Here is a 27419-nt window from a genome sequence, read left to right on the forward strand (position 1 = left end):
TGGCTAAAGCTCTTGTCACCCCTATAGTGCCTTTTTTACACAAGGTTCAAAGGACAAAACCACCACCATAACAGACACAAGCATGCAAAATCTGAAGGTAATGCTACTCAATGCTAGAAGTCTAAACCTCAAAATGCATTCTCTCAAGGCACTCCTAAAAATGGAGAACATCGATATCTGTGCAGTAACTGAGACTTGGTTCAACGCTCCAGACAGCACCCCTGCAATACCAGGCTACAACTCTTACCACACTTTTCATCCACAAAACCAAGACTGAAACTCTAAAGGTGGAGGAGTGTCCATATTCACCAAGGATATTCACACCTCCAGGCTAGTTGCCCAACACAATGCATCTGAAATTCTCCAGGTGCAACTAACACTAGGTAAGACTGCAATCCAAATTGCAGCTTGCTACAAATCCCCCACCATGCCCCAAGATTCTCACTACACCTTTCTAAACATACTGGAATATATTAAGATACAACCAAACACCCTAATATTGGGTGATTTCAACTACCCTGCCATTAACTGGGAAAACTACTCGGGTAGCAACTCCTTTTCCCAACGGTTCTTGGAATTCATAAATTCCAATGCCCTGGATCAACTAATCCATTGTCCCACCAGGGGCTCCAATATCCTAGACCTGGTCATTACCAACATGGGAGATAGATGCTCCACACCAGTGGTCACACCCTCATTGGTCAGGTCTGACCATAAGCAAATCCCCCTTGACATCCACATCCCACCCCCACCCCCTAGTAAGGAAACCTCCTTAAAAAACTTCTCCAAAGCCAACTTCATGCTACTGAAGTCAGAAGTGACAAACTTCATGGCACCAATGCAGACGGGATCTGAAAGTTCGAATGCAGAATCCTACACTAAGGCACTGTATGAGCACATCCACTCATGCATGAATCGTGCCATCCCAAATAGAACCAAGATGCTCTTCTCCAAAAAAAGTAAGCCAATCTGGTGGCCCCCTGCTATAACCAAACTATACAACAGAAGGAAGAAATGGTTGCAGAAAAGAGGAAAATCCCAAAATGCAAAAAACTCCCTCACCAGCCTCAATAAGAAGCTGAGATCCCTCATAAAATCCTCAAAAGCTAGTTACGTAAATAAAATTGCCAAAGATTCCAAAGACAACCACAAGGCATTCTATAGTTATGTCAAGAATCTAAATGGCAATGCTCAGATCGGCTCTGAGCTTCAACAGAATGGCATTAAATATACTGATCCCAAGGATATTGCCAATATCCTGGCAGATCAATTTAGTGCCAACTTCACCCCCCTCTTACCCCCTAAAGGGCCCATCTCGATACCAAAAGATTGCCAAATTCCGGTAATCACAGCCACACAGGTAGAAACCGCACTCTCCAAGGCTAAGAATACAGCATCCATGGGACCAGATGACATCCCAGGCTGTGTACTACATGAACTACAAAATGAACTGGCACCTCACCTAAGTGTCATGTTTAATCATAGCCTCACCTCAGGCTCCGTGTCCACTGAGTGGCGCACAGCTACAATTATCCCACTCCACAAGAGGGGGTCCACCTTGGATCCCAGGAACTACCGTCCCATCAGTCTGACGAGCCTGAGCTGCAAGGGCATGGAACACATTATCATGGAACTTATAAACAAAGACATTGGCAACCTTCAAACACTGAACCCCACCAAGTTTGGGTTTGTGAAGGGCCGATCTTGTCTCCTGAACCTGATTGACTTCTTCAACTCAAAGCTGTGGACGAGGGTAAGGCGGTCCACACAGCCTATGTGGACCCCACCAAGGCCTTCAACACCATCCCCACTCTGGAATCATAGATAAACTTACTAAGCTGGGAATAAATCCCTACGTCACTCGATGGCTTGCCAACTGGCTTACTGACAGAACCCAGACTGTAAAAGTAGCCTACTCCAAATCCAGCTCCAGACAAGTGACAAGTGGAGCACATCGGGGTTCAGTCCTGGGACCACTCTTGTTTGGCATCTACATCTCTGAAGTACTGGCCAACACTAAGGGACTCTGGTTAATAAAGTTTTCAGATGACTGCAAACTGGGAGCCATTATTGAATCCCCAAATGATGTGGATATTCTACAAAAGGGCCTTACAGAAACAGATGCCTGGTGCCATAGCCATGGGCTCAAGCTTAATGCCAAGAAAAAAGAAGTTATGTACTCGCCATAACGTTCCATCTGAGTAGGTACTTCATTTGTCTGCAACCTGTGGGTATTGGATCCGACCTCGGATCCGAGCCGGCAGCTTTACTAGCTAAAAGATCCGAGCTCCTGGCTCCTCCCCTTTACCCATAATCCCCTGCTACATGCTCCCTTTCCTCAGATCGAGTTTGCTTAATCTAACAACTAAGACCCTCGACAGAGGACCAAGTAATGCCTAAACACATGAAAAAATCTCAATCATGATCAGGAACCACGATAATGGTTAGGGGGCATGGAGGGGGGTCGGTTGCAGACAAATGAAGTACCTACTCAGATGGAACGTTATGGTGAGTACATAACTTCTTTATCTGAAGTAGTTACTTCATTTGCTCTGCAACCTGTGGGACAGAGTCCCCAGCTACCTAAAACCTTGGGAGGCCCTCAAGGAAGGATATTCAAGCACCAAGGAGCCAAAGGAAGCCCTACTCCTGGATATCATATCCAATTTATAATGAGAAATGAATGTATGGGAAGAGGACCAAGTAGCTGCTGAACATATGTTGTCCAGGGGAACCCTGGACCAGAAGGCTGCTGATGTGGCTATGGATCGGGTTGAGTGGGCATGGACTCCGATAGGAGCAGGTTTACCTCAGGCTACATACGCATGAATGATGCACTGTGAAATCCAATTTGCTAAGGTAACTTTGGTAATAGCTCTACCCAGAGCAGATTTGGCAAAGGACACAAACAATTGATCAGCCTTGCGAGTATCCTTCATCCTGTGCAAGTAAAAACATAGTTGTCTATGTACATCCAACTTATGTAATTTGTATTCCCCTTTGTTCTGAAAGTTGGGAAAGAACACTGGTAAATTAATCGACTGATTAATATTTGACTCCGAAGCCACCTTTGGTAAGAAGGAAGGGTTAGTCCTGAGAGACAATCTATCCCTGTGAAAGATTAGATAAGGGGGTTTCACGCAAAGAGCTTGAAGTTCCAAAACCCTCCTGGCTGAAGTAATAGCAACTAGAAAGGCTGTTTTCCATGATAAGAACTTTAATGGAACTGAGGCGGCAGGCTCAAAAGGTGGGCTTGTCAATGCTTGTAAAACCAAAGTTAGGTCCCATGGCGGGACCGCAGTCTTAACTGGTGGTTTCAATAGAAAAATACCTTTCAAGAAGGTTTTGCATATCTTCGCAGAAGTTAAAGATCCCAGCCCATCCCCTACATGAAAATGGGAAATGGCTGCCAATTGTACTTTAACTGTAGATGCACTGGCTCCTTGATGAAAAATGTGTGACAGAAAATCAGGAACCGCCAGAATAGGGACGGTAAAGGGATCTAAGCCCTTGTCCTTAGCCCAGACAGAAAAACGCTTCCATTTACTACTGTAAATTTTCCTGGTAGCAGGCTTGTGAGCCGCTACCAGAATGGCCTTTACTGGTGATGAGATGCCGGGAGTCCTTGCCATCAGTGGAACTGGATCAACCAAGCCGCGAGCTTGAGGTTTACCAGGTTCAGGGGTTGCAATCCCGCAGGATGCGAAATCAGATCCAGAATAGGATCTAAGATCCATGGAGGAACTACACTGTGAGACCGCAGAGAAGGGAACCAGATCTGGTGAGGCCAGAATGGGGCTATGAGGATAATTCTGCTCCCCAACCGACGTACTTTCTGAATGAACTTCATCATAAGAGGAAGGGGGGGATAAGCATAGAGGAGACCGGGTGGCCAAGCATGAACCAGAGCGTCTCTGGGGCTCTCCCCTGGTGGGGGAAGTATCACGAAAAACCTCGCTGCACTTTGTGTTTGATGGAGAAGCAAAAAGATCGCAGCAAGGTAGACCCCATTTGAGGAAGATCTGTTAAGCAACTGATGGTTTCAGAGACCACTCGTACGGTGTGAGGATCACACGACTCAGTTTGTCCGCCAGAATGTTGGACCGACCCGGAATGTGCATTGCTACCAGAAAGCGGTTGGTGGATATCGCCCACTCCCAAACTCTAATAGCCTCCCGACAAAGGGGATAAGATCTGGTCCCTCCATGTTTGTTTATGTACCAGACTACCGCCATGTTGTCTGTTTGAACTGCAATAGTCCCTAGAGGAAGAAGGTCGTGGAGAGCTTGCAACGCCAGAAGCACTGCCCTCATCTCTAGGACATTGATATGCAAAGCGGTCTCTAAGGGGGTCCACGTGCTTTGGACGGTTCTGCCCAAAGAATGCCCCCCCCCACCCTAGGCGAGAAGCATCCATGGTCAACGTGGCTTGGGGCGGAGGCATCACGAAGGGTCTCCCTTCCCGCAGCTCCCATGAGCGAAGCCACCAGAGGAGGGAGTCTCTGCAAGCCCTGCTCAGGGGAATAGGCGTGTTCAATGGATGTAGCAACAGAGACCATTGGACTTGAAGGGTCCATTGCAGAATCTTCATTCGTAGACGCATGTGTAGGCAAAGACTGATTGCCGCCGCCATAGACCCTAGTGCTCTCAGAACTAACTCTGCTGAAGGAGCCGGGTTCTGAAGGAGGGCTAATACCTGATAAGACAAGCTGTTCACCCTGTCCGGAGTTAGTAGGGCCTGAGAGATGCGAGTGTCCAATTTGGCCCCTATAAATTCCAGAACCTGCACAGGATGAAGAAAGGACTTTTGAAGGTTTACCGAAATGCCCAAACTCTGGGCAAGAGTTAGAGCATAATCCCTGGCAACACACAGTTGATGCCTGTTGGAGGCAGTGAGGAGCCAGTCGTCCAGGTATGGAAAGACCTGAATGCCCTGGAGTCTCAGGTGGGCTGCAACCACTGCCATGACCTTGGTGAACACCCTGGGGGCTGAGGTGAGGCCGAACGGAAGAACCCTGAATTGATAATGACTGGCTCCCAGCCGAAACCGGAGAAACCTCCTGGATCGTCTGTCCATCAAAATGTGGTAGTACGCATCCTTGAGATCTATGGAGCACATCCAGTCATTCTTCCGAAGGAGGGGGAGAATTGATTGAAGAGTGACCATCTGGAATTTCTCTTTGGGAATGAACAGGTTCAGGGAAGAAAGATCTAGAATCGGTCTTAAGTCCCCCGTCTTTTTTGGCACTAAAAAGAACCTGGAGTAATAGCCCAATCCAAACTGGTCTGGGGGGATGCGCTGGATGGCTCTTTTTTTCTAGCAGCTTCGAAATCTCTGAAGCTGCCACCTCCCTTTGATCGGGTGGGACATCGGGGAGGAGCTTCATGGGGGGGGACTTAGGAAGGGAATGGAATAACCTCTGGATATGATTTGGAGCACTCATCAATCTGTTGTGATGGACTCCCAATTTAGTAGGTGCTCCAACAAACGCCCCCCGACTGCCTCCAGAGAGGGACAGCCGGGTAAGCCATCAGGGCTGTTGCACGGGCCTGTCCAAGAACGGTTGTCTAGACCCAAAGTTACGCAGCCCCCCTCTGCCTCTGGACAGACGTCCACCTTGTCCTCCTCTGCCTCTGAAGGACGAGGGGTCCGAAGCTGGGTGGGACTGCTGAGACTTCTGGAACCACATCTTCTTTTGTCCCTTTTGATTCCTGGAAAAGGATCGCTCGGGATTAGAGAAAAGGACCCTGACGGCAGAGAGCGTCTTCCCGTCCTTTTCGCTTTGGACCAGCGTCTCGCGGACGGTCTTGCCAAAGAGCGAAGAACCGTCAAAGGGCGCATTCGCAAAGGACGCCTTAAAGGGTTCCGCAAAATCATAAAGGCAGAGCCAGGCGTGATGCCGTAAGACGACCCCTGCTCCGCTAGCTCTAGCGGCTCCCTCCGTAGCATGGGAGAGTAGCCGCATAGACATGTTAGATAGAGACTTTAGAGTGGCCATACGAGTCGAGAAAGTCCTCTTATCCTTGACCGTTATGGACTCCAGTAGAGCTGCTGCGTATTCCTTTATTAGGTCTCGCTGGAGTCTGATGATGTGTGCCATGTAGTTCAGCGCCCTTACAGAGAAGGTGGCTGAAGTGAACATCCGCTTGCCAATGCGGTCCAACGTCCGAGATTCTTTATCCGGAAGATGGACCGAGGAACTCTCCTGTGCGAGTTCCTTCTTTGTGGCAGCTGCCACCAACATGGCATCCACAGGTGAACCCTTAGACCAGGCCTGCCTATCAGGGGGAGGGCTAAGAAATTTATCTGGCCTTCTTGGAATTGGCACCATGGTGTCCGGCTCCTTCCACGCCCTGGTAGTAATTAAGTCTACCAGGGGGGGTCAGCTGGGGGGGCACCCAGGAGGTAGACGGGCCTGCCTCAAACGCCTCCAGAAACACGGACTCGTCTGAGGAAGGTTTTTGGGAAGACCACCCCCCTCTAATTTGCAACATTTCCATGATGTCTCCAAAGGAGACATCCTCAGGGGGTGACCTTGGTGAACCTTCCCCTTCATCCAAATCTGTGTCTTCTGTGAGGGACTCCGGGGAGTCCAGGTGCCTCCTTTTACACTTCTGTTTGCGAGGGACCTCCTCGGGGGGACTATCCGAGGAGGACTCACCTACGGGGTCCTGTTCCTCTAAGGGAACTAACTGGAGGGCTGGTGCAGGCTGTCCCAGTGGTCGGATGATGGAGGATAGACCCAAATGCATGGGGGGGAGGCGGGAGGATCCATCGCTCGGACCGGGGATCTGGAAGGTCTCGACAGAACCCTCTCCACTACCTCAAATGCTGAAGGCGAGCCACTTTCCCCAGGCTCCGAAAGCAGCCTCCTCGGCTCCGAAGTAGGGATCGGTGTCGGAGCAGACGCGGTTGGATCCGAGAGGGAAGTGTGCTCCAACCTGAACGGCGCTGAAGACACACCCACCCCTACGGATCCAACGCTCGGCTCTCGGCAACGGCAGCTAGGATCCGACATGCTCGAGGGTACAGTCGGCGTCGACGTTACCGGAACTATCGGCGCCGACAACTCCCCGGTTCCGAAAGGGCCCAGATCCGATGACTCCGAAACTCGAAAACAGTTTGGAGAAGGAGCTATCGGGGCAAAAAGAGGGGCTGGTCTCCCCCCCAGGGGGGGAGGCAGGAGCACCCCCATCTGCATCTGAGTCTGCAAAAATCGACACATCATCCGATCCATGTCCGCGTCGGTCAGGCTTCTTATAGATCTAGAAGAGGTCGTCGAGGCTGGCCGGGAAGGCCGCCTCGATGACCTTGAAGGAAACCGGTCCTCCTCCTCTGGCTCCGGTGATAAACAAGGCGAACGGGGCTGAGAGGGAGAGGATCCGGAAGCTCTCATAGAGGGACTAGCAACTTTAGATGGCAGGGCTGAGGGATGAGTCTCGGCCCGTCTCTTGTGGCTTCTGTTTTTCCTTTTCTTTGTGCTTCTTCTCTCTGGTAGAGGCAGAAGAGTCCCCTGAACCCTGCACAGAAGAGGGAGGTTGAGTCCCAGGCAGAGTAGGGGGATCTAAAGGCACGGGGGCTGCAGTAGCAGCCTGTGCCTTAGAGGGAGAGGAAAAAGTGTCCTGCGGTAACAAACCCACCAGGATCAACTTGCTCTTCCTATCCCTGATGACCCGGGGGGTTGAACGCTGCACATATCTGGCAGCTGGTGGACATGTGGGCCACCCCCAGACACAAAACGCACTGAGTGTGGCCATCAGCTGGGGAAAGCTTATGGCCACACTCAGTGCATTTAAAAAAAACGGCTTTGGGCCCTTCAGCCATCACACTAAACACACTCACACATTAAAGGGAGGGAAACACAAAAATAAGCTAAATGTACCACAAAAAATTTAAACTAAGGCTATCAGATGACTGGAGACTAAATCACTCACACACTACCTAAAAATCAACTTTTCTCTGACTTTTTTGAAATGCAAACTGGAAAGTTCTCACCCACGCCTTAGGAGCTCTTCACTAGAAGCTTCTTTCAGCCGCGGATAACGAGATCTGAGGAAAGGGAGCATGTAGCAGGGGATTATGGGTAAATGGGAGGAGCCAGGAGCTTGGATCTTTTAGCTAGTAAAGCTGCCGGCTCGGATCAGAGGTCGGATCCGATACCCACAGGTTGCAGAGCAAATGAAGTAACTACTTCAGATTGTATAGTTATCCCCTTTGGAAAAAAAACATGTACCCATGAATTACCACATAGGTGGCAGTACACTAAACATCAAAAGTGTGATGAGAGACTTAGGGGCACAGGTGGACAGTGGTCTCACTTTCGATAACCACATCACCACAACAGTCAGGAAATCCTTCTATGTGGCACACCTCATCACTAAGGGCTTTTCATCCAAAAAAAGGAGGTCATTGTCCCACTGTACTCATCCCTCATTAGACCCACTATAGAGTATAATGCCCGGTTTGGTTTGTACCTCACAAGACATCTGCAACAGCTGGAAAGGCCACAGAAATACCTCGCTAAAAGAATCACAGGCCTAAAGCAGATGCCATATGCTGACCGTCTAAAAAAACTCCAGCTATACTCTGTGGCATATCGTCTACTCAGAGGCGATCTCTGCTTAACATACAAGGCCATGTCAAACCCTGAGCTGTTGGACATGCTCCACTTAAAGAAATCCCAATCCCTAAAAGCCACACGCTCCAGGGATCTAAACCTTGTCATCACAATGAACAAAACATGCTGGAGGGATAGGTTCCTGACCCAGAGACTCCTCAGACTCTGGAATAGACTGCCCATACATGTCAAGCAGAGCATCTCCTTGGCCCTCTTCAAAAGGAACCTTGATTATTGGATGGGAGATAGGAAATTCACCCCAGGGATCATGTCAGTTGCCCTGCTAGACAGGGGTTCAGAGAAGTAAATACTGTGGGAAGAAATATCCAGGTAATTGTTATGGCTAGGCTTGTATAGGCCTTAGAGCCGATAGTCTAGTACCAACCTATGAACCTAAGAAATTTAAACAAAAGTGTGATTACGTAGTCATGATTATATATATCCTATGCATATACAATATTGTCATACAAGATTATTATCAGTTCTTTGATTATAACCAACCTGTTATGTGTTCAAACATGGATATCAAGACATTTACCTCAAAATGAAAAGAAGCAAATCATAAGAGCTGCATTTTGACATTTATGCTGAGAAGACACAATGAGCAGCTATGATCAGAGAACAACTGATTATAATTCTTTGTGGTACATTGATCTTTAGTGTCCCAGAAAAGTACTATAGTTACAGGAGAAAAAAGGTTTGGGAACATGTCCCCAGAAACAACAGACCTACTTCTCTGACTAGTCTAATATGCAAAGGCATGGAATAAATTATCATGGAAATGATCAACAATGACATAAGCAATCTTCAGATGCTGGACCCAACCCAATATGGCTTTGTCATGGGATGATTAAGCCTACTAAATCTGGTGGACTTCTTAGAGAGGGTCACCAAGGCAATGAATGAGGGGAAAATGGTGCAGACCACCTACCTGGGTCTGACAAAGGCATTTCATACAATATCCCACTTGGGAATAATTGACAAAATCACCAGACTGGGCATAAACCCCTACATAACTCATTGGATTGCCAGCTGGCTCGCAGACAGGAACCAGTGATATCACCTCCACTAAGAGACTGGTCACCAGCAGGGAGCTATCACAGATTACCCCATGACACAAAACATCTTACAAGAGGGTCTAACACAGAAAAATGACTGCTGTCACAGACTAAAACTCAATGTGAGGAAGTGCATTATAGTGCTTGACAACCAGGCTAATTACACCATTGATATGGCACCCCTAAGTGTTGACCCAGTAGTCATAGATCTGGGAATATATGAAGACAGTAATCTAGCCTTTGACTAGCATGTGGCCAATGTAATAAAAAAGTCATTCTATGCCACCCAACTTATAAGTAAGGGCATGGCATCCAGGTCCAGGGAAGTCATACTGGCACTTTATTTGGCCCTTATCAGACCTATCATTGAGTATAATGCCCCCTTCGGCATGTTCCTGACCAAACATATGTAACAGTTGGAATATCCACACAGTTTCCTTACCAGAAGAATCCAGGGTATAAACACATTCCCCTATACAGATTGCCTTAAAGCAGTATCTCTATACTCTGCCATTACTGAGAGATGATCTATGCCTGGCATACAAGGCATCCTCAGATTTAGCTCATTAACAGCATCAGAACTCCTAAATCCAGAGATTTATATTTTGCTTGTGACATAAATATGAGCGTGTGCTGAAATGTTCTAAGCCCAACCAACTTTCTAAATTCTGAGCATTATTTTGCCTCTGTAGCTGAAAAGAGGGTTATTCCATCTTGTAAAGTGCCAATGTGCAGAACTGTAATGCTATGTTTTGACATTGTTTCAGATCATTGCTTGAACCACGTCAACGAAAAATGTAGAATTTTCAAGTGCGGAACTCTGAGCCGTCATGGAGTTCCTATTCCTGCAGAATAAAACTGCAAAGGATATCCATGCATGTATGATGCAAACATTATGTGGCAAGTGCTCTTCTTACTCACTTGAGAAGAAGTGGTGCGCAAACTTTCAGCACGGAGATTTTGAGACCAAAGATGCAGTAAGGTCTGGGAGGCCTCAAACGGTGTCAACTCCTAAAATTGTTGACAATGTTCATGACCTGATTTTTGACATATCAGCTAAAATAATTGCTGAGACACTACAGATATCCAGAGAATGTGCTGGGTTTATAATCCAGCTGGGTATGCAGAAGCTGTCAGCCAAGTGGATGCCCAAATTTTTGAATTACATCAAGAAAAGACGTCAAGTGGACACTTTCAAGTTGATTTTGTGGCATATTTGTCAAGCTGGTGCCAACTTTTTGGAATGACTAGTTACTGTTGATGAAATATGGTTACACCACTATGATCCTGAGACAAAACAACAGTCCGTAGGTTCATAGGTTCATAGGTTGATACTAGGTTATCTGCCCTAGGGCATTTACAAACCTAGCCAGAGTGTGTTTGGCTTTCGCCACCCTTCTTAGATTAGTTGACTGTGCCTCTGTATAGTAGGTCACAGAAGATAGCCCATTTAAGGTTAGTTTACCGTGCCTCTGTCTAGCAGTGACACAGAAGAGATCCCATGGGTAAATTTACGATCTCCCATCCAAACGTCAAGATTCTTCTTGAAGAGGGTCATTGAGGGGCTCTGTCTGACATGGACTGGGATTTTGTTCCAGAGTGAGGGGAGCCTCTGGGATATGAATCTGTCCCTCCAGCATGTTCTATTTATTTCTGTGCTGAGGTTTAAGTCACTGGAACGTGTAGTTCTGATGGATCTGGATTTCTTGAGGTGGAGAATGTCCATTAATTCTGGGTTGGACATGGCTTTATACGTCAGGCACAGATCGCCTCTGAGTAGGAGGTAAGCAACTGAGTAGAGCTGGAGTTTCTTTAGCCTAACTGCGTAGGGCATCTGTTTGAGTCCATTGATCCTCTTGGTGAGGTACTTTTGGGGTCTTTCTAGTTGTAGCAGGTGTCAGGTAAGGTACATCCCAAATGGGGCATTGTATTCAATTATGGGCCTGATGAGTGATGAGTAGAGGGGCACAATGACTTCTCTTGATCTAGATGTGAACCCCTTCATGATAAGGTGGGCTATATAGAATGTCTTTCTAACCACTTTGGCAATGTGATTGTCAAAGGAGAGGTTGCAATCTACTTGGGTCCCCAAATCCCTAATTACTTCTTCCGTACTTAATGGATTACCACCTATGTGGTAATTTGTGGGCACTTTGTTTTTCCCAAAGGGGATGACTATTCACTTTTTGGCATTTAGCTTTAGGCCATGGCTCTGGCACCAGTTATCCATCTCTGTGAGACCTTTTTGGAAGATGCTTGTGTCAGCCAGCGAGTCAATTATGGCCCCCAGTTTGCAGTCATCTGTAAACTTTGTCAGCCATAGTCCTCCTGTGTTAGCCTGTACCTCAGAGAAATATATACCGAACAAGAGAGGTCCCAGGACTGAGCCTTGTGGGATGCCACTTGTAACTGGTCTAGAGTCTGACATGGCACCTGCAATTCTGACCATGTGGATTCTATCCCTAAGCCAGTTTGCAACCCATCTTGTGACATAGGGGTTGATATTTAAGCTGGTGAGCTTATTTATGATGCCCGAGTGGGGTATTGCGTCAAAGGCTTTTGCAAGGTCAAGGTAGGCTGTGTGGACTACCTTCCCTTTGTCTATGGCCTTGGTGACTGTTTCAAAGAAATTGACCACATTCAAGAGGCAAGATCTGCCCTTAACAAAGCCAAATTGGGTAGGATCCAGTGTTTGGAGGTTCCCAATGTCTTTGTTTATGAGTTCCATGATGATATGCTCCATAGCTTTGCAGACCAGGCTAGTTAGGCTTATAGGGTGATAGTTTCAGAGGTCCGTTGTGGCACCACCTTTATGGAGTGGGACCACTGTTGCTGTACGCCATTCTTTGGGTACATATCCTGTTGTAAGGCTGAGACTGAACAGTGATTTTAAGGGAGGGTTCAGTTCTTCTTGGAGCTCATGTAAAACGCAGCCCAGGACACCGTCTGGTCCCATTGATGCTGTGTTTTTTGCTTTGGAGAGGCAGCTCTCACCTGTGCATCTGTGATGTCAGGGAGGCTACACTCTGTTGGGATAGTCATTTGCTCATTTGGGGGGGAGGGGGGGAGAAGTTTGCACTGAACCTGTCTGCCAGGATGTTGGCAATGTCTGTGGGCTCAGTGCATTTTGCACTAACTCAGAGCATATCTGGGAGTTTCCACCCAGGTTTCTGACATAACTAAAGAAAGCCTTGTGATTATCTTTAGCGTCTTGTGCAATTTTTCTTTTGAAGCTAGCTTTAGATGATTTTATGAGGGATCATAGTTTCTTGCTAGTACTGATCAGAGTTGCCTTCCCTTTCAGGGATTTTTCTCTATCATGTAGTAGCTTCCGCCTTCTGTTGTACAGCTTATTTATGGTTGGGGTCCACCAGACAGGTCTCCTGCCTTTGGAGGAGTGTGTTTTGGTTTTATTTGGGATAGCATCATCCATGCATTCCTGTAGGTATCCATAGAATGCGTTTGTAAAGGATTCTGCGGTTTGGGCCATATTTTCCACTGGCCCTGGGGCCTTGAAGGATTCCACCTCAGTTTTGAGAAGTGGGAAGTGTGCTTTTGAGAAGTTTTTGACCGTGGTTTCCTTTGCTGGGGGTGGGGACGGGATATGGATGTCCATAGCGATTAATTTATGGTCAGATCTTACCAATGAGACCCAAAAGTCAGCAGAAAAGGTCATGGCCACATTGTTTTTGGATCAGGAAGGTGTTGTAATGACTGACTATCTTTGAAAGGGCCAAACAGTTAATGCAGAATCCTATTGTAACTTGCTGTGCAGCTTAAACAATGCATTGAAAGAAAAAAGGAGAGGAAAGCTGCAGAAAGGAGTTCTCTTTTTGCAAGACAATGCACCTCTTCATAAGGCAGGCAAAATGATGAATGTTTTGATGAAACTGGGGTTTGAGTGCACAAACCATCCATGGTACTCACCAGATCTTGCTCCATATGACTATTTTCTGTTTCCAAACCTTAAAAAGAGTTTGAAAGGGTGGCAATTTTCAAGTGATTTGGAGGTGATTACAGCAGTGGAGCAGTATTTCAGTGACCAGACTTTAGCCTTTTTTCTTTGTCAGGGTGACAGAAACGTCAGACATGATGTGCCAAGTGTTTTGAACTTCAGGCAGAATATGGTGAATAACTTGTAAGTTTCTTCGCTCCACATCATTCCCTTCTTGGTTGGGCTTAGAACTTTTCAGCATCCTCTTGAAAGAAATGTTGGTGAGACAAATACGTGTCTCAGAGGATCCCCATGCTCTGGAACAGGCTCCCCATCCATGTGAAGCACAGTCCATAGTGTAACCTTGACCAACAAATGGGAAATTGAAAAATCATCCTGGGTCTGGCCCCCAAGTCTCCGACAGAGGCAGACACAGATGTCCAAACTAACATACCCTCCCACATAACATCTAGAAACTTTTTAATTAGCATACCCCCTCCTAATAAATACCCATGATACACAGGGACACAACTGTGTTGTATTGCACTACTAGGCTTATAAAGTCCTAGTGGTTGTTAGCCTAGTATATACCCAAGTCCTAGTGGTTGTTAGCCTAGTATATTCCTAAGTCCTAGTGGTTGTTAACCTAGTATATACCTAAGTCCAAGTGGTTGTTGGCCTTGTATATACCTATGTCCTAGTGGCTGTTAGCCTAGTATATACCTAAGTCCTAGTGGTTGTTAGCCTAGTATATACCAATGTTCTAGTGGTTGTTAGCCTAGTATATACCTAAGTCCTAGTGGTTGTTAGCCTAGTATATACCTAAGTCATAGTGGTTGTTAGCCTAGTATATACCTATGTCCCAGTGGTTGTTAGCCTAGTATATACCTAAGTCATAGTGGTTGTTAGCCTAGTATATACCTATGTCCTAGTGGTTGTTAGCCTAGTATATACCTAAGTCCTAGTGGTTGTTAGCCTAGTATATACCTATGTCCTAAAGGTTGTTAGCCTAGTATATACCTATGTCCTAGTGGTTGTTAGCCTAGTATATACCTAAGTCCTAGTGGTTGTTAGCCTAGTATATACCTATGTCCTAGTGGTTGTTAGCCTAGTATATACCTATGAACTTATGAAGGGCTTTACAGTCTGGATAGTTGGAAAACACTGAGTTGACAGCTATTAGGTTTAAAAGCTGTTAGGCACTTCACTGTGCCACATTTTTTCTGTGAAAATGTTTTTCTACATTCAGTCCTTTCTCAGATCACTTGTGAAAACTAGGAAAGGCTGGTTCGAGAATTAAATAGTGAAATACACTTGTAATAGCTGACCTTTCTTTGAGGAGGATTCCATTTAGTATTACATTCTATTAATTTTGTCTTAAGTTCCTGCTCAAGCTGCCACCCCAGTATGTCTGTCTAACTTAACTTGCTTAATATTGTTATAAATAGGAAAGTGTCAAATCATTCTCAAAATCTAAACTAACCACACTGGCATTTCTATTGAACTTTATTAAATTAAACTTCTTCAAAAGATGTCCTTGTTTCATCTTCTTAATATGAATCATTCAGCAAAAACACAGCTAGTACAATTCTCACTCAATAATGTCTGTATGTCTATATTTACTTACTATGTGGGATATGTTACCACATATAAGCACCAGATCTCTCTGAATAATGCTTATATTTATTGTTCATTGTGTCTAGATCTACGGATGTCTTTGTTCCACTTTACTCAGTCCTCATTAGGTCCGTCATTGAATATAATGTTTCCTTTGGTATGTATCTGTCCAGATACATGGAACAGCTGGAAAGTCCACAGAGATACCTTACTAAAAGGATAAAAGTCCTAAACAACATTCTCTACATAGACTGACTCAAAGCCATGTCACTATACTCAGTATCCTACAGACTGCTAAGAGGTGACCTGTGACTGGCATATGAGCCATTCTCTGACCCAAACTGATGGACCTGAAGCCTCTCAGAAAGTCAAATGGAATCAGAAATACTCGGCATTGGTATCTAAACCTCTTCTGCAACATCAGTAGAACAATTTGGTGGGACAGGCATATCTCACAGAGGATACTGCTGCTATGGAACAGATTCCCCAGTCACATAAAAACAAAGTTCATCCCTGTCGGTTTTCAGGCAACTTAGATCTATAGATGGGAAACAGAAAAATTACCCCAGGACTGCCCCCTGTACTACCAATGGACAGATGCAGATCTGAAACACTTTATCCCAAGCATGGGTCCCCTCAAACTACCTATGGTAGGATCCCAGGTATTCTCACTAGGGAGTAGTATATAATTATCAACCACTGGATTGGTAAGACCAATCTATATCCAAATGAGATTCTCACTAGGGAGTAGTACATAATTATCAACAACTGGATTGGTAAGAACAATCTATATCCAAATGGGATTCTCACTAGGGAGTAGTATATAATTATCAACCATTGGATTGGTAAGACCAATCTATATCCAAATGGGATAGGTTATTTCAAGTACAAAAAGGTTTAAAATGGCCTGCAAGGGCAGCTAGCTTAGTACTTAACTATGACATTATAAACCTATTATATTGGATACATTACTGCATATAACTACCAGTTCTTACTGAATAATGCCTGTGTTTCTTACTCACTATAGCAGATACATTACCTCATATAAGAATCAGTTCTCTCTGAACTACGTCTGTATTTGTTATTCATTATGTTAGATACATTACTGGATAAAAGCATCAGGTCTCTTGGAATAAGGCATATATGTGTTACTCATTATGTTAGATACATTACCGTGTATAAGAATTGGTTCCCTCTGAATAATGCCTGTATTTGCTATTCATTATGTCAGATAGATTACTGCATATAAACATAAGTTCTCTCTAAACAATGTCTGCATTTGTTATTCATTATGTTAGATACATTACTGCATTTAAGTATCAGTTCTTTTTGAATATCTGTATTTGTTATTCGGTATGTTGGATACATTACCACACTGGAAAAAATACCTCAAATTCCAGGCGCTGTTTTAGTTTTTTGCCATCCCAGTTTAAATCCATTTGTTCAGTAAAATAATTGGATACTTGCTTGAGAGATCCACAGCCATAAATATGTCCCACATTTAGGAATGACTGAAGCTAGGGGGAAAAACACAGAATAAATAAACATCCCATATTGTTTATTATTTATTTATTTTATTTTATTTTTGTTTACTGGGGAAGACCACTGAGTCATATTGGCCAATTGTTCAGTCAGCCTAGGAGAAATCTACATAGTGCATGGATAAAAACAACTGTCTTGAAAAATTATGAAAAATCCCAGATATGTAAAATGCAAATGACATGGGAACAAATCATAGTAATTATGTGGAAGAGATTCAAATAAAGCAGAGCCGAGAACAACTATCAGGAAAAGTTATGAACAGTGTTAAAACGTTTTATTTTTCATAAAGCAGAGCCGAGAACAACTATCAGGAAAAGTTATGAACAGTGTTAAAACGTTTTATTTTTCTAAGACTGCTTGCCAAGTCAATGCTTTACAACTACATTATTTAGAAAAGCAAAGAATAAAACAAATAAATAAAAACTCATTAAGTTTGCTTAGTTATGCCCAGGGAAATGTGGTTACATCGTACAGGAATGAACACATCACTGGAGTGGAAACTTAAAGCTGGCTAATATCTGGTTGATAGCAGAAGTCTTGAAGAGTTACTCCACTGACAAGCTATATACACAGCATTGTAATTACTTCTGTTGAATTCTAATTCAGGCATGATATATTTCACTGAAAAAAATACTAAATGCCATGAAGCCAGTAATGAAAGTTTTTCCTTACTGAACGTTTACCAATAAAGTATTAACCTCCCAATAGCCACTTGCTAGCACACATTTTGTCATAGGATAATCAGCTCCGAATTTTTACGTTACAGTTATGTAACAAACCATTTAAAGTTACCTAATTAATACTTTTGATCTGGAATGGTAATCTCACAACATTTTCTTGATTTCTATAATGCTTTAGCTACTACGGTAAGAAATGCATTTACTTACAATCAGCATATATGCAACAGTTAGAATATCTTGTAAAAAGGATACCTGCATAGTAGGTAGACTCTAAGTTCCTACAACTTCTCTAGAGACTGTGTGGTATTTTGTGGTTCCTGACTTTCTTTAGATGAACTTGCACTTCTGATACTTTTTATGTTGTTCTTCCCACTAGACTAGCCTTTCACCGATATCAGACACCTTCAGTACACAACTCACTATGTCCTACCTCAAATCAAAACTCACTAACTAGACTAGCCTTTCACCCATATCAGATTCCTTCAGTACACAACTCACTATGTCCTACTTCAAATCAAAGCTAACTAACTAGTCTAGCCTTTCACCCATATAAGACACCTTCAGTACACAACTCCCTATGCCCTACCTCATATCAAAGCTGACTAACTAGTCTAGCCTTTCACCGATATCAGACACCTTCAGTACACAACTCCCTATGTCCTACCTCAAATCAAAGCTGATTAACTAGTCTAGCCTTTCACCCATATCAGATTCCTTCAGTATACAACTCACTATGTCCTACCTCAAATCAATGCAAGCTAACTAGTCTAGCCTTTCACCCATATCAGACACCTTCAGTACACAACTCACTATGTCCTACCTCAAATTAAAGCTCACTAACTAGTCTAGCCTTTCACCCATACCAGACACCTTCAGTACACAACCCACTATATCCTACCTCAAATCAAAGCTGACTAACTAGTCTAGCCTTTCACCCATATCAGACTCCTTCAGTACACAACCCACTATGTCCTACCTCAAATCAATGCTCACTAACTAGTCTAGCCTTTCACCCATATCAGACACCTTCAGTACACAACTCACTATGTCCTACCTCAAATCAATGCAAGCTACCTAGTCTAGCCTTTCACCCATATCAGACTGCTTCAGTAGACAACTCACTATGTCCTACCTGAAATCAAAGCTCACTAACTAGTCTAGCCTTTCACCCATATCAGATTCATTCAGTACACAACTCACTATGTCCTACCTCAAATCAAAGCTGACTAACTAATCTAGCCTTTCACCCATATCAGACTCCTTCAGTACACAACTCACTATGTCCCACCTCAAATCAAAGCTCACTAACTAGTCTAGCCTTTCACCCGTATCAGATTCCTTCAGTACACAACCCAGTATGTCCTACCTCAAATCAAAGCTGATTAACTAGTCTAGCCTTTCACCCATATCAGACTCCTTCAGTACACAACTCACTATGTCCTACCTCAAATCAAAGCTCACTAACTAGTCTAGCCTTTCACCCATATCAGACACCTTCAGTACACAACTCACTATGTCCTACCTCAAATCAATGCAAGCTAACTAGTCTAGCATTTCACCCATATCAGACTGCTTCAGTACACAACTCACTATGTCCTACCTCAAATGAATGCTCACTAACTAGTCTAGCCTTTCACCCATCTCAGACTCCTTCAGTACGCAACTCACTATGTCTTACCTCAAATCAATGCAAGCTAACTAGTCTAGCATTTCACCCATATCAGACTGCTTCAGTACACAACTCACTATGTCCTACCTCAAATGAATGCTCACTAACTAGTCTAGCCTTTCACCCATATCAGACTCCTTCAGTACGCAACTCACTATGTCTTACCTCAAATCAATGCAAGCTAACTAGTCTAGCATTTCACCCATATCAGACTCCTTCAGTACACAACTCCCTATGTCCTACCTCAAATCAATGCTCACTAACTAGTCTAGCCTTTCACCCATATCAGACTCCTTCAGTACACAACTTACTATGTCTTACCTCAAATCAAAGCTCACTAACTTGTCTAGTCTTTCACCCAAATTGGATTCCTTCAGCACACAACTCACTATGTCCTAGCTCAAATCAATGCTCACTAACTAGTCTATCCTTTCACCGATATCAGACTCCTTCAGTACACAACTCACTATATCCTACCTCAAATCAATGCTCACTAACTAGTCTAGCCTTTCACCCATATCAGACTGCTTCAGTAGACAACACACTAGGTCCTACCACAAATCAAAGCTCACTAACTAGTCTAGCCTTTCACCCAAATCGGATTATTTCAGTACACAACTCACTATGTCCTACCTCAAATCAAAGCTCACTATCTATTCTAGCCTTTCACCCAAATCGGATTCCTTCAGTACACAACTCACTATGTCCTACCTGAAATCAATGCTCACTAACTAGACTAGCCTTTCACCAATATCAGACTCCTTCAGTACACTACTCACTATGTCCTACCTCATATCAAAGCTCACTACATTCCTGACCATTCTAATGTGGTCATCTTCACTATGGCTCTTTGATTGCCCCCCTAATAACATCTCTCACTTACAAAGACTCAGCTCTCAGTCTGTCCTCACTTCTATCACGGACATTCAGTCTATCCTTAAACTGCATTTACACTTACTTACACTAACAGCACACAATACATAATTCAAATGTATCTCCTGCTATACACCTCTCTATATATGACAACCCATAAAAATCATACTCTCCGAACTGTACTATGCTACAGTAAAACGTCTTATAGCTAGGGATATCCATATAAAACCCTGGAATGACAAATCTGTCCCAGTGTCAGCACAAAGAACTATCAAATAGCAAATACCAACATTGTAATTTAATAACAAATGCCCAAGCACAAGGGCATGGTTACCTTAAAAAAAAACACATATCACAGTTATTACTGAAACTTGTGTGACAGACAATTTCTGTCCCTCATCTTTCATTTACAACAGGTTTACAATGTCGCATGGCCTACAGCCTGACCCTCACCCTTGAGGAGCAGGATAATGTTACTAATAAAGCAAAATTCCACTTTAGATCCCATATAATCCTCTGCCAAGAGGACCACAAATGACAATGCACATAACTGGGCATCCTGCCAAGTGAAATTAGGAAGGTACACAGATATTCCCATCACTTCAGTATATATACCATCTCCATCCACAGTCACTTTAACCCAGCCAACCATACTTCACATCCTCCCAGATGGAATCCCAAGACATACTATGTTATTTGGATACTTCAGTGTAAGTGGAATTAGACCATAAGGTACTCAACTGAAAAACTGGCAAAAACAACTAAACCTAGAACAGCTAGTAAGATCTCCTACCAGGCCAAACTCTCAGTCTGGGAACATCATGACACGTCCTTGTCCTATCAAACAGTAAACATAGGTGCTTGAGTACTTCCATATTACCAAACTGTTTTATTGATAATTGCCCTGTCATCACCACAGAAAGAAAGTAGTTGAGAGATATGATTCTTACCCTTCCCTAAGACTGTCATATGATGCACACTGACCTGCAAGCTGATCCTTTGACATTGTGTGATTAGTTCTGCTGCTTCTAATGAGAGAAGCAGCAGAAGGATGTTGAATCTTAGCTGTCTCTGATTGGGCAGTAGAGAAGCAGCAGAAGGATGTTGAATCTTAGCTGTCTCTGATTGGTCAGTAGAGAAGCAGCAGAAGGATGTTGAATCTTAGCTGTCTCTAATTGGTCAGTAGAGAAGCAGCAGAAGGATGTTGAATCTTAGCTGTCTCTAATTGGTCAGTAGAGAAGCAGCAGAAGGATGTTGAATCTTAGCTGTCTCTGATTGGTCAGTAGAGAAGCAGCAGAAGGATGTTGAATCTTTGCTGTCTCTGATTGGGCAGTAGAGAAGCAGCAGAAGGATGTTGAATCTTAGCTGTCTCTGACTGGGCAGTAGAGAAGCAGCAGAAGGATGTTGAATCTTAGCTGTCTCTGATTGGTCAGTAGAGAAGCAGCAGAAAGATGTTGAATCTTAGCTGTCTCTGGTCAGTGGAGAAGCAATAGAAGGATGTTGAATCTTAGCTGTCTCTGAGTGGGCAGTAGAGAAGCAGCAGAAGGATGTTGAATCTTAGCTGTCCTGATTGGGCAGTAGAGAAGCAGCAGAAGGATGCTGAATCTTAGCTGTCTCTGAATGGGCAGTAGAGAAGCAGCAGAAGGATGTTGAATCTTAGCGGTCTCTGATTGGTCAGTAGAGAAGCAGCAGAAGGATGTTGAATCTTAGCTGTCTCTGATTGGGCAGTAGAGAAGCAGCAGAAGGATGTTGAATCTTAGCTGTCTCTGATTGGGCAGTAGAGAAGCAGCAGAAGGATGTTGAATCTTAGCTGTCTCTGATTGGGCAGTAGAAAAGCAGCAGAAGGATGTTGAATCTTAGCTGTCTCTGATTGGGCAGTAGAGAAGCAGCAGAAGGATGTTGAATCTTAGCTGTCTCTGATTGGGCAGTAGAGAAGCAGCAGAAGGATGTTGAATCTTAGCTGTCTCTGATTGGTCAGTAGAGAAGCAGCAGAAGGATGTTGAATCTTAGCTGTCTCTGATTGGTCAGTAGAGAAGCAGCAGAAGGATGTTGAATCTTAGCTGTCTCTGATTGGGCAGTAGAGAAGCAGCAGAAGGATGTTGAATCGTAGCTGTCTCTGATTGGGCACTATGCTTGTGGCTTTCACAACTGGTCAGATTACTGTTACTGTGAGAATCTCTTTAGCTCAAATTTTACAGCATTGCTAAGATCTGTGGTCTATTGTGCTGAGCTGCTAAATGGGCTGCTCAATGTATCTAATGAGAGGAGACTGCAATCCTACAGAATCCTTTAACACCTGTGAGAAGAGTACCAATCAAAGAACAACTTGCAACCTGCTTCACATGAACATACTGGGGCTTAATGCTCCTTCTTTTTTCCTGATTAGAGTAGAGGCAGGTGAACATTGATTCCTAGCTGTTCACAGCTGCACTTAGAGAACCACAATGAGGTGGTAGCCAAACCTGTTTGTCATTTTGGCAACCGTTGTGTAATTTCTCTAATACAGCCAGTACTTTCCCTGTCCCCACTGACTTGTATCCTTGCTCATACCTCTTCTTCGGCCAGTCTGCTAGTTCTAGAAGTTTTGGGGCAGTGTAGCAAATGTATGTTTAATGCCAAGTCTTTACTTCTGGGCCTCTCAAGGCCAGATTAATGGAGGACAAATGCAGTAAAAGCCCTGGACCCCCTTTCCTATAGGGCATACGTGAACAATGATTAGGGAACGCTAACAGAGGTGCCCCAAGGCTCTGTATGAACCTGAAGCTATCACAGAAGACAGTCATTCTGCCCCACAACCTGCTACAACTAGTGTGACAAGCAGTAGCTCAGGAATTAATACCAAGACAGCTCACTTTTCCAGGATCAGGCTTGACTCACCAGTTCTGACTCTTGTCCCAATATCAAACTCCTATTGTTACTTTTTTTACCAGACCCTGCACAATTAAGGAACATGTATAGATAAACTACTAGTTAGAACTGGGGAATGGGAGTGCAGGCAGCACTCAGTGACAGATAAACTACTAGTTAGAACTGGGGAATGGGAGTGCAGACAGCACTCAGTGACAGATAAACAACTAATTAGAGGAGGGGATGGGGAGTGCGGGCAGCACTCAGTGACAGATAAACTATTAATCATAGCTGTGGATGGAGAGTGCAGACAGCAGTCAGTGACAGATAAACACCTACTTAGAGCTGGGGATGGGGGGGGTGCAGACACCACTCAGTGACAGATAAGCAACTAGTTAGCACTGGGGATGGGGAGTGCAAGCAGCACTCAGTGACAGATAAACAACTAATTAGAGCTGGGGGTGGGGGGTACAGACAGCACTCAGTGACAGATAAACAACTGGGGATGGGGGGATGCAGACACCACTCAGTGACAGATAAGCAACTAGTTAGCACTGGGGATGGGGAGTGCAGGCAGCACTCAGTGACAGATAAACAACTAATTAGAGGAGGGGATGGGGAGTGCGGGCAGCACTCAGTGACAGATAAACTATTAATCATAGCTGTGGATGGAGAGTGCAGACAGCAGTCAGTGACAGATAAACACCTACTTAGAGCTGGGGATGGGGGGTACAGACAGCACTCAGTGATAGATAAACAACTACTTAGAGCCGGGGACAGCGGGTCTAGACAGCGCTCACTGACAGTTAAACAACTAGATAGAGCTGGGGATGGAGAGTGCAGATAATAAACAGTGACAGAAAAAAAATAGTTAGAGCTGGGGATGGGGAGTGTGGACAGCACTCAGTGACAGATAAACAACTAGTTAGAGCTGGGGATGGGGTGTGCAGACAGCACTCAGTGACAGATAAACTACTAGTTAGAGCTGGGGATGGGGAGTGTGGACAGCACTCAGTGACAGATAAACTACTAGTTAGAGCTGGGGATGGGGAGTGAGACAGCACTCAGTGACAGATAAACAACTAGTTAGAGCTGGGGATGGGGTGTGCAGACAGCACTCAGTGACAGATAAACTACTAGTTAGAGCTGGGGATGGGGTGTGCAGACAGCACTCAGTGACAGATAAACTACTAGTTAGAGCTGGGGATGGGGAGTGAGACAGCACTCAGTGACAGATTAACAACTAGTTAGAGCTGAGGATGGGGGGGGTGCAGACAGCACTCGGTGGGTACGTTTCCAGCTGGGGCCTACAAGTAGTGAGGCTAACTGTATTTTTCAAATTAATAAACACTGAGCAACTTTTATTTTATTTTTTTTTTTAGAAATAGAACTAATTGATAGTTAAGGACAGCTTTGAAACACCCTCCTAAACCAAACAAGAAACACAGGAACAGCTAAACAGTTGTTACATGTCCCTGCTCAGACATCATAGCTCTCAACCTTCGATCTCCAAAATGAGGAGCATTTCGTCTTACAATGTGGAAAAAATGGGCCATATGTGGAACACGTACTTACATCTTACGAACATCTTCACCTAAAAAGATCACAGGATGGTTGAAATTTGCTATTTTTATTTATAAAAAGTTATTTTGATGAATTACTATGATTCAGTTATCTTTATCATGGATACCATTTAAAAACATTCCTAACACTAAGGTGTAACAGAAACTTTCAATGCGGAACTTCGAGGAACATGAACTTTTTAAGACCCCAAATGAAGAATGCTCCCCGTAATGAGGTCCACTTTAGAGGACTACCAGACAAAAGTGTGATTTATCTATGTGTTCAGTCCTGCCAGTAATTATACAGTGTAATAAAAGACTTGCGAGTCTTTAAGTGACTGTTACTAAACATCTGCTGCTTCTTGTGTTTTCTGAGAGTCCAGACCTTCTACTGATCCAATATAAGGTACTGATGGCTAACTTATATGCATTGCAGTGGATTTGCATCAAGCCAGGGCAGTTGTGGATTTGTTTTGCTGCTTCATTAAACTTTAATAATTTACAAGTAACTACAAATTGCTGCCTAGCTTACTATCTCAGTCAGAAGTCCCTCATCTATTTTCTAAGTACCTGTGGGAAGGGTAGTTTACTGCACTTGTACAAAAGTTTGCTGTCATCTATCATGAATGGATATTTGCATAGTGTCCCATGAATATATACAGTTCTAAACGCATATTAGGTCCTAGCTGTGGTTATGAATTCAGTGGGGGGACACTGGGGTATTGTGGCGATATAGTCTCTCCTAAAGTACCCAATATTGTAACTTGGTGGGGAGTCCCATACCTCTCAATCTCTTAGAACAGGAATTCTGGACAAAACCAAAAATTATGGCTGGGGGGGGGGGGGGTAGGCACAAAATCAGGGACAGATTTTAAATTTTGCTTTTAGAAAGTTGCTATAATAATGGGCTTGAATGAGCATGCATGTTCTAAAGAATGTATCATCTGAAACTCAAAAGTTTACCATTAATTAGTGGCTTTAGTTAACAATGATTTGGCAGGAAACCACAACTTTTACAAGGAATGGCCCAAAAAATATGAGGCAAAAATCTGTATATTCTGTGAAATTCTAGATAGTTGAGAGGTATGCTAGGTACCCCAATACCTTGACTCTGGTAATCAGCCAAGTTTTGGTTTACAAGATAGGAATGCAGAAATAGCACAACACTTACAGTCAGATCACACACACACACACACATATAGAACATATAGATACACAGACACGCATGCAGGCATGCTTACAGACAGGCACGTGCAAGCACACACACATACACACACAGACACACACACACACACACACACAAACACACATATAGATACACAGACGCAAACAGACATGCATACAGGCACAGACGCAAGGGCAAAAACACACACATATAGATAGACAGACATGCATACAGGCACACCAACACATGGAAAGCAACACACACACACACACACACACACACACACACACACACACACATATATAGATACACAGATATATAGATACACAGACATGCATACAGGCACACTCACACATGCAAAGCCACACACACACACACACACACACACACACACACACACACACACACACACACACACACACACACAGATACACACACAGATACACACACAGACACACACACGCATATAGACATGCATACAGGCACACGTGCACATGCAAACACACACACACATATATATATATATATATATATATATATATATATATATATATATATATATTCTATCTAAAAACAAAAAAAATAATCCTTGTTTTCCCGCCTCTCCTCTACAATTGTCTCATGTACACAGACAGCCCTCTCCTCCTCCCAACAAACACAAATACATGTGAGAGATGCAACTATATAGCCAAACTGGAGGCTGAACTCTCTCAACTCAGGGATGGCATGACCACACAGGAGGAGATGGTAACCACACACACAACAAACCCAGTCCCACATAGACCTACCACAACTGCAAACCAAACACATAAAAACACAAAGACATATTCGGAGGCTCTAATAAAAAACTTACCAAAACAAGAGTCTCCCAAAGCAGACATCCAAAAATCCACCACCTCAAAACAAAACACATGCAACACATACTTCAATAAATCAGTGTGTCAATCAATCACAGCCCTTAAGGCCAAACACCATGCCTGATACACTAGTAATAGGTGACTCTATAGTCAGACACACTGATGTCCCGCTTACAAGGCTGAACAAGGAGAGGGTGACTGTGAGCTGCCTATCGGGAGCTAGGATCCGCCACATAACACACGCATTCAGGTCACTCCAAAGCAAGTACAAATATGACTCCGTCATTGTCCATGCTGGCGTGAATGACCTGAGGCGTACCTCCCTGGACAACATGAAAAGAGACATAGAGGAGCTCTCTGATTATGTAGCCCAGGCTAGTATGACCCTGACCCTGAGCAGCATCTTGCCCTCACCAAGAATGATGCCACAATACAAAGACAAGATGATCAGCTTTAATAATTGGCTCAAGTACTGGTGTAATTCTAAGGGGATCCAGTGTCTGTCTGCCTGGGATGACATGTTGGCCATGCTGCTTCGCAAGGGACGGCTTGCACCTGTCACCAGTGGGCTTCAGGATATTTGCTAAGGCTCTTGCCACCCCCATAGTGCCTTTTTTAGGCAAGGCTCAAAAGACAAACCCACCTCCTTAGAAAACAAAAATGGAAAAAACTAAGGGTAATGCTGCTCAACGCCAGAAGTCTAAATCTCAAGATGCAGGCACTCGATGCACTCCTCAGCATGGAGAACATCGACATCTGTGCAGTAACTGAAACCTGGTTCAAGGCTCCTGAGAGCACCCCAGCACTACCAGGCTATACCTCGTATCATGCTTTTCGGCCCCAAAACCTGGGCCGAACCACAAAGGGAGGGGGAGTGTCCATATTCATCAAGGACACCCACACCTCCAGGTTAGTAGCAACACATGAAGCATCAGAGACCATACAGGTGCAACTAACCATAGGCAATACTGCTATACAACTGGTAGCATGTTACAGAC

The 27419-nt window shown here is 44.1% G+C and overlaps 1 protein-coding gene across 1 annotated transcript in view; it reads right to left on the bottom strand.

Moving 5' to 3' along the window:
* The window catches only part of LOC122816123, a 958912-nt gene that overhangs the window by 868646 nt on the left and 62847 nt on the right, over positions 1 to 27419 (bottom strand). The window contains exon 2 of the mRNA XM_044088882.1: positions 16615 to 16743. Within this exon, the coding sequence (XP_043944817.1) occupies positions 16615 to 16665 (51 nt within the window). The 5' untranslated portion in view covers positions 16666 to 16743. The remainder of the gene's footprint in view (positions 1 to 16614; positions 16744 to 27419) is intronic.

Source organism: Protopterus annectens, chromosome 12.part0 (genome assembly GCF_019279795.1).
Source record: "Protopterus annectens isolate FY-2018-M chromosome 12.part0, PAN1.0, whole genome shotgun sequence".
Classification (NCBI taxonomy): domain Eukaryota; kingdom Metazoa; phylum Chordata; order Ceratodontiformes; family Protopteridae; genus Protopterus; species Protopterus annectens.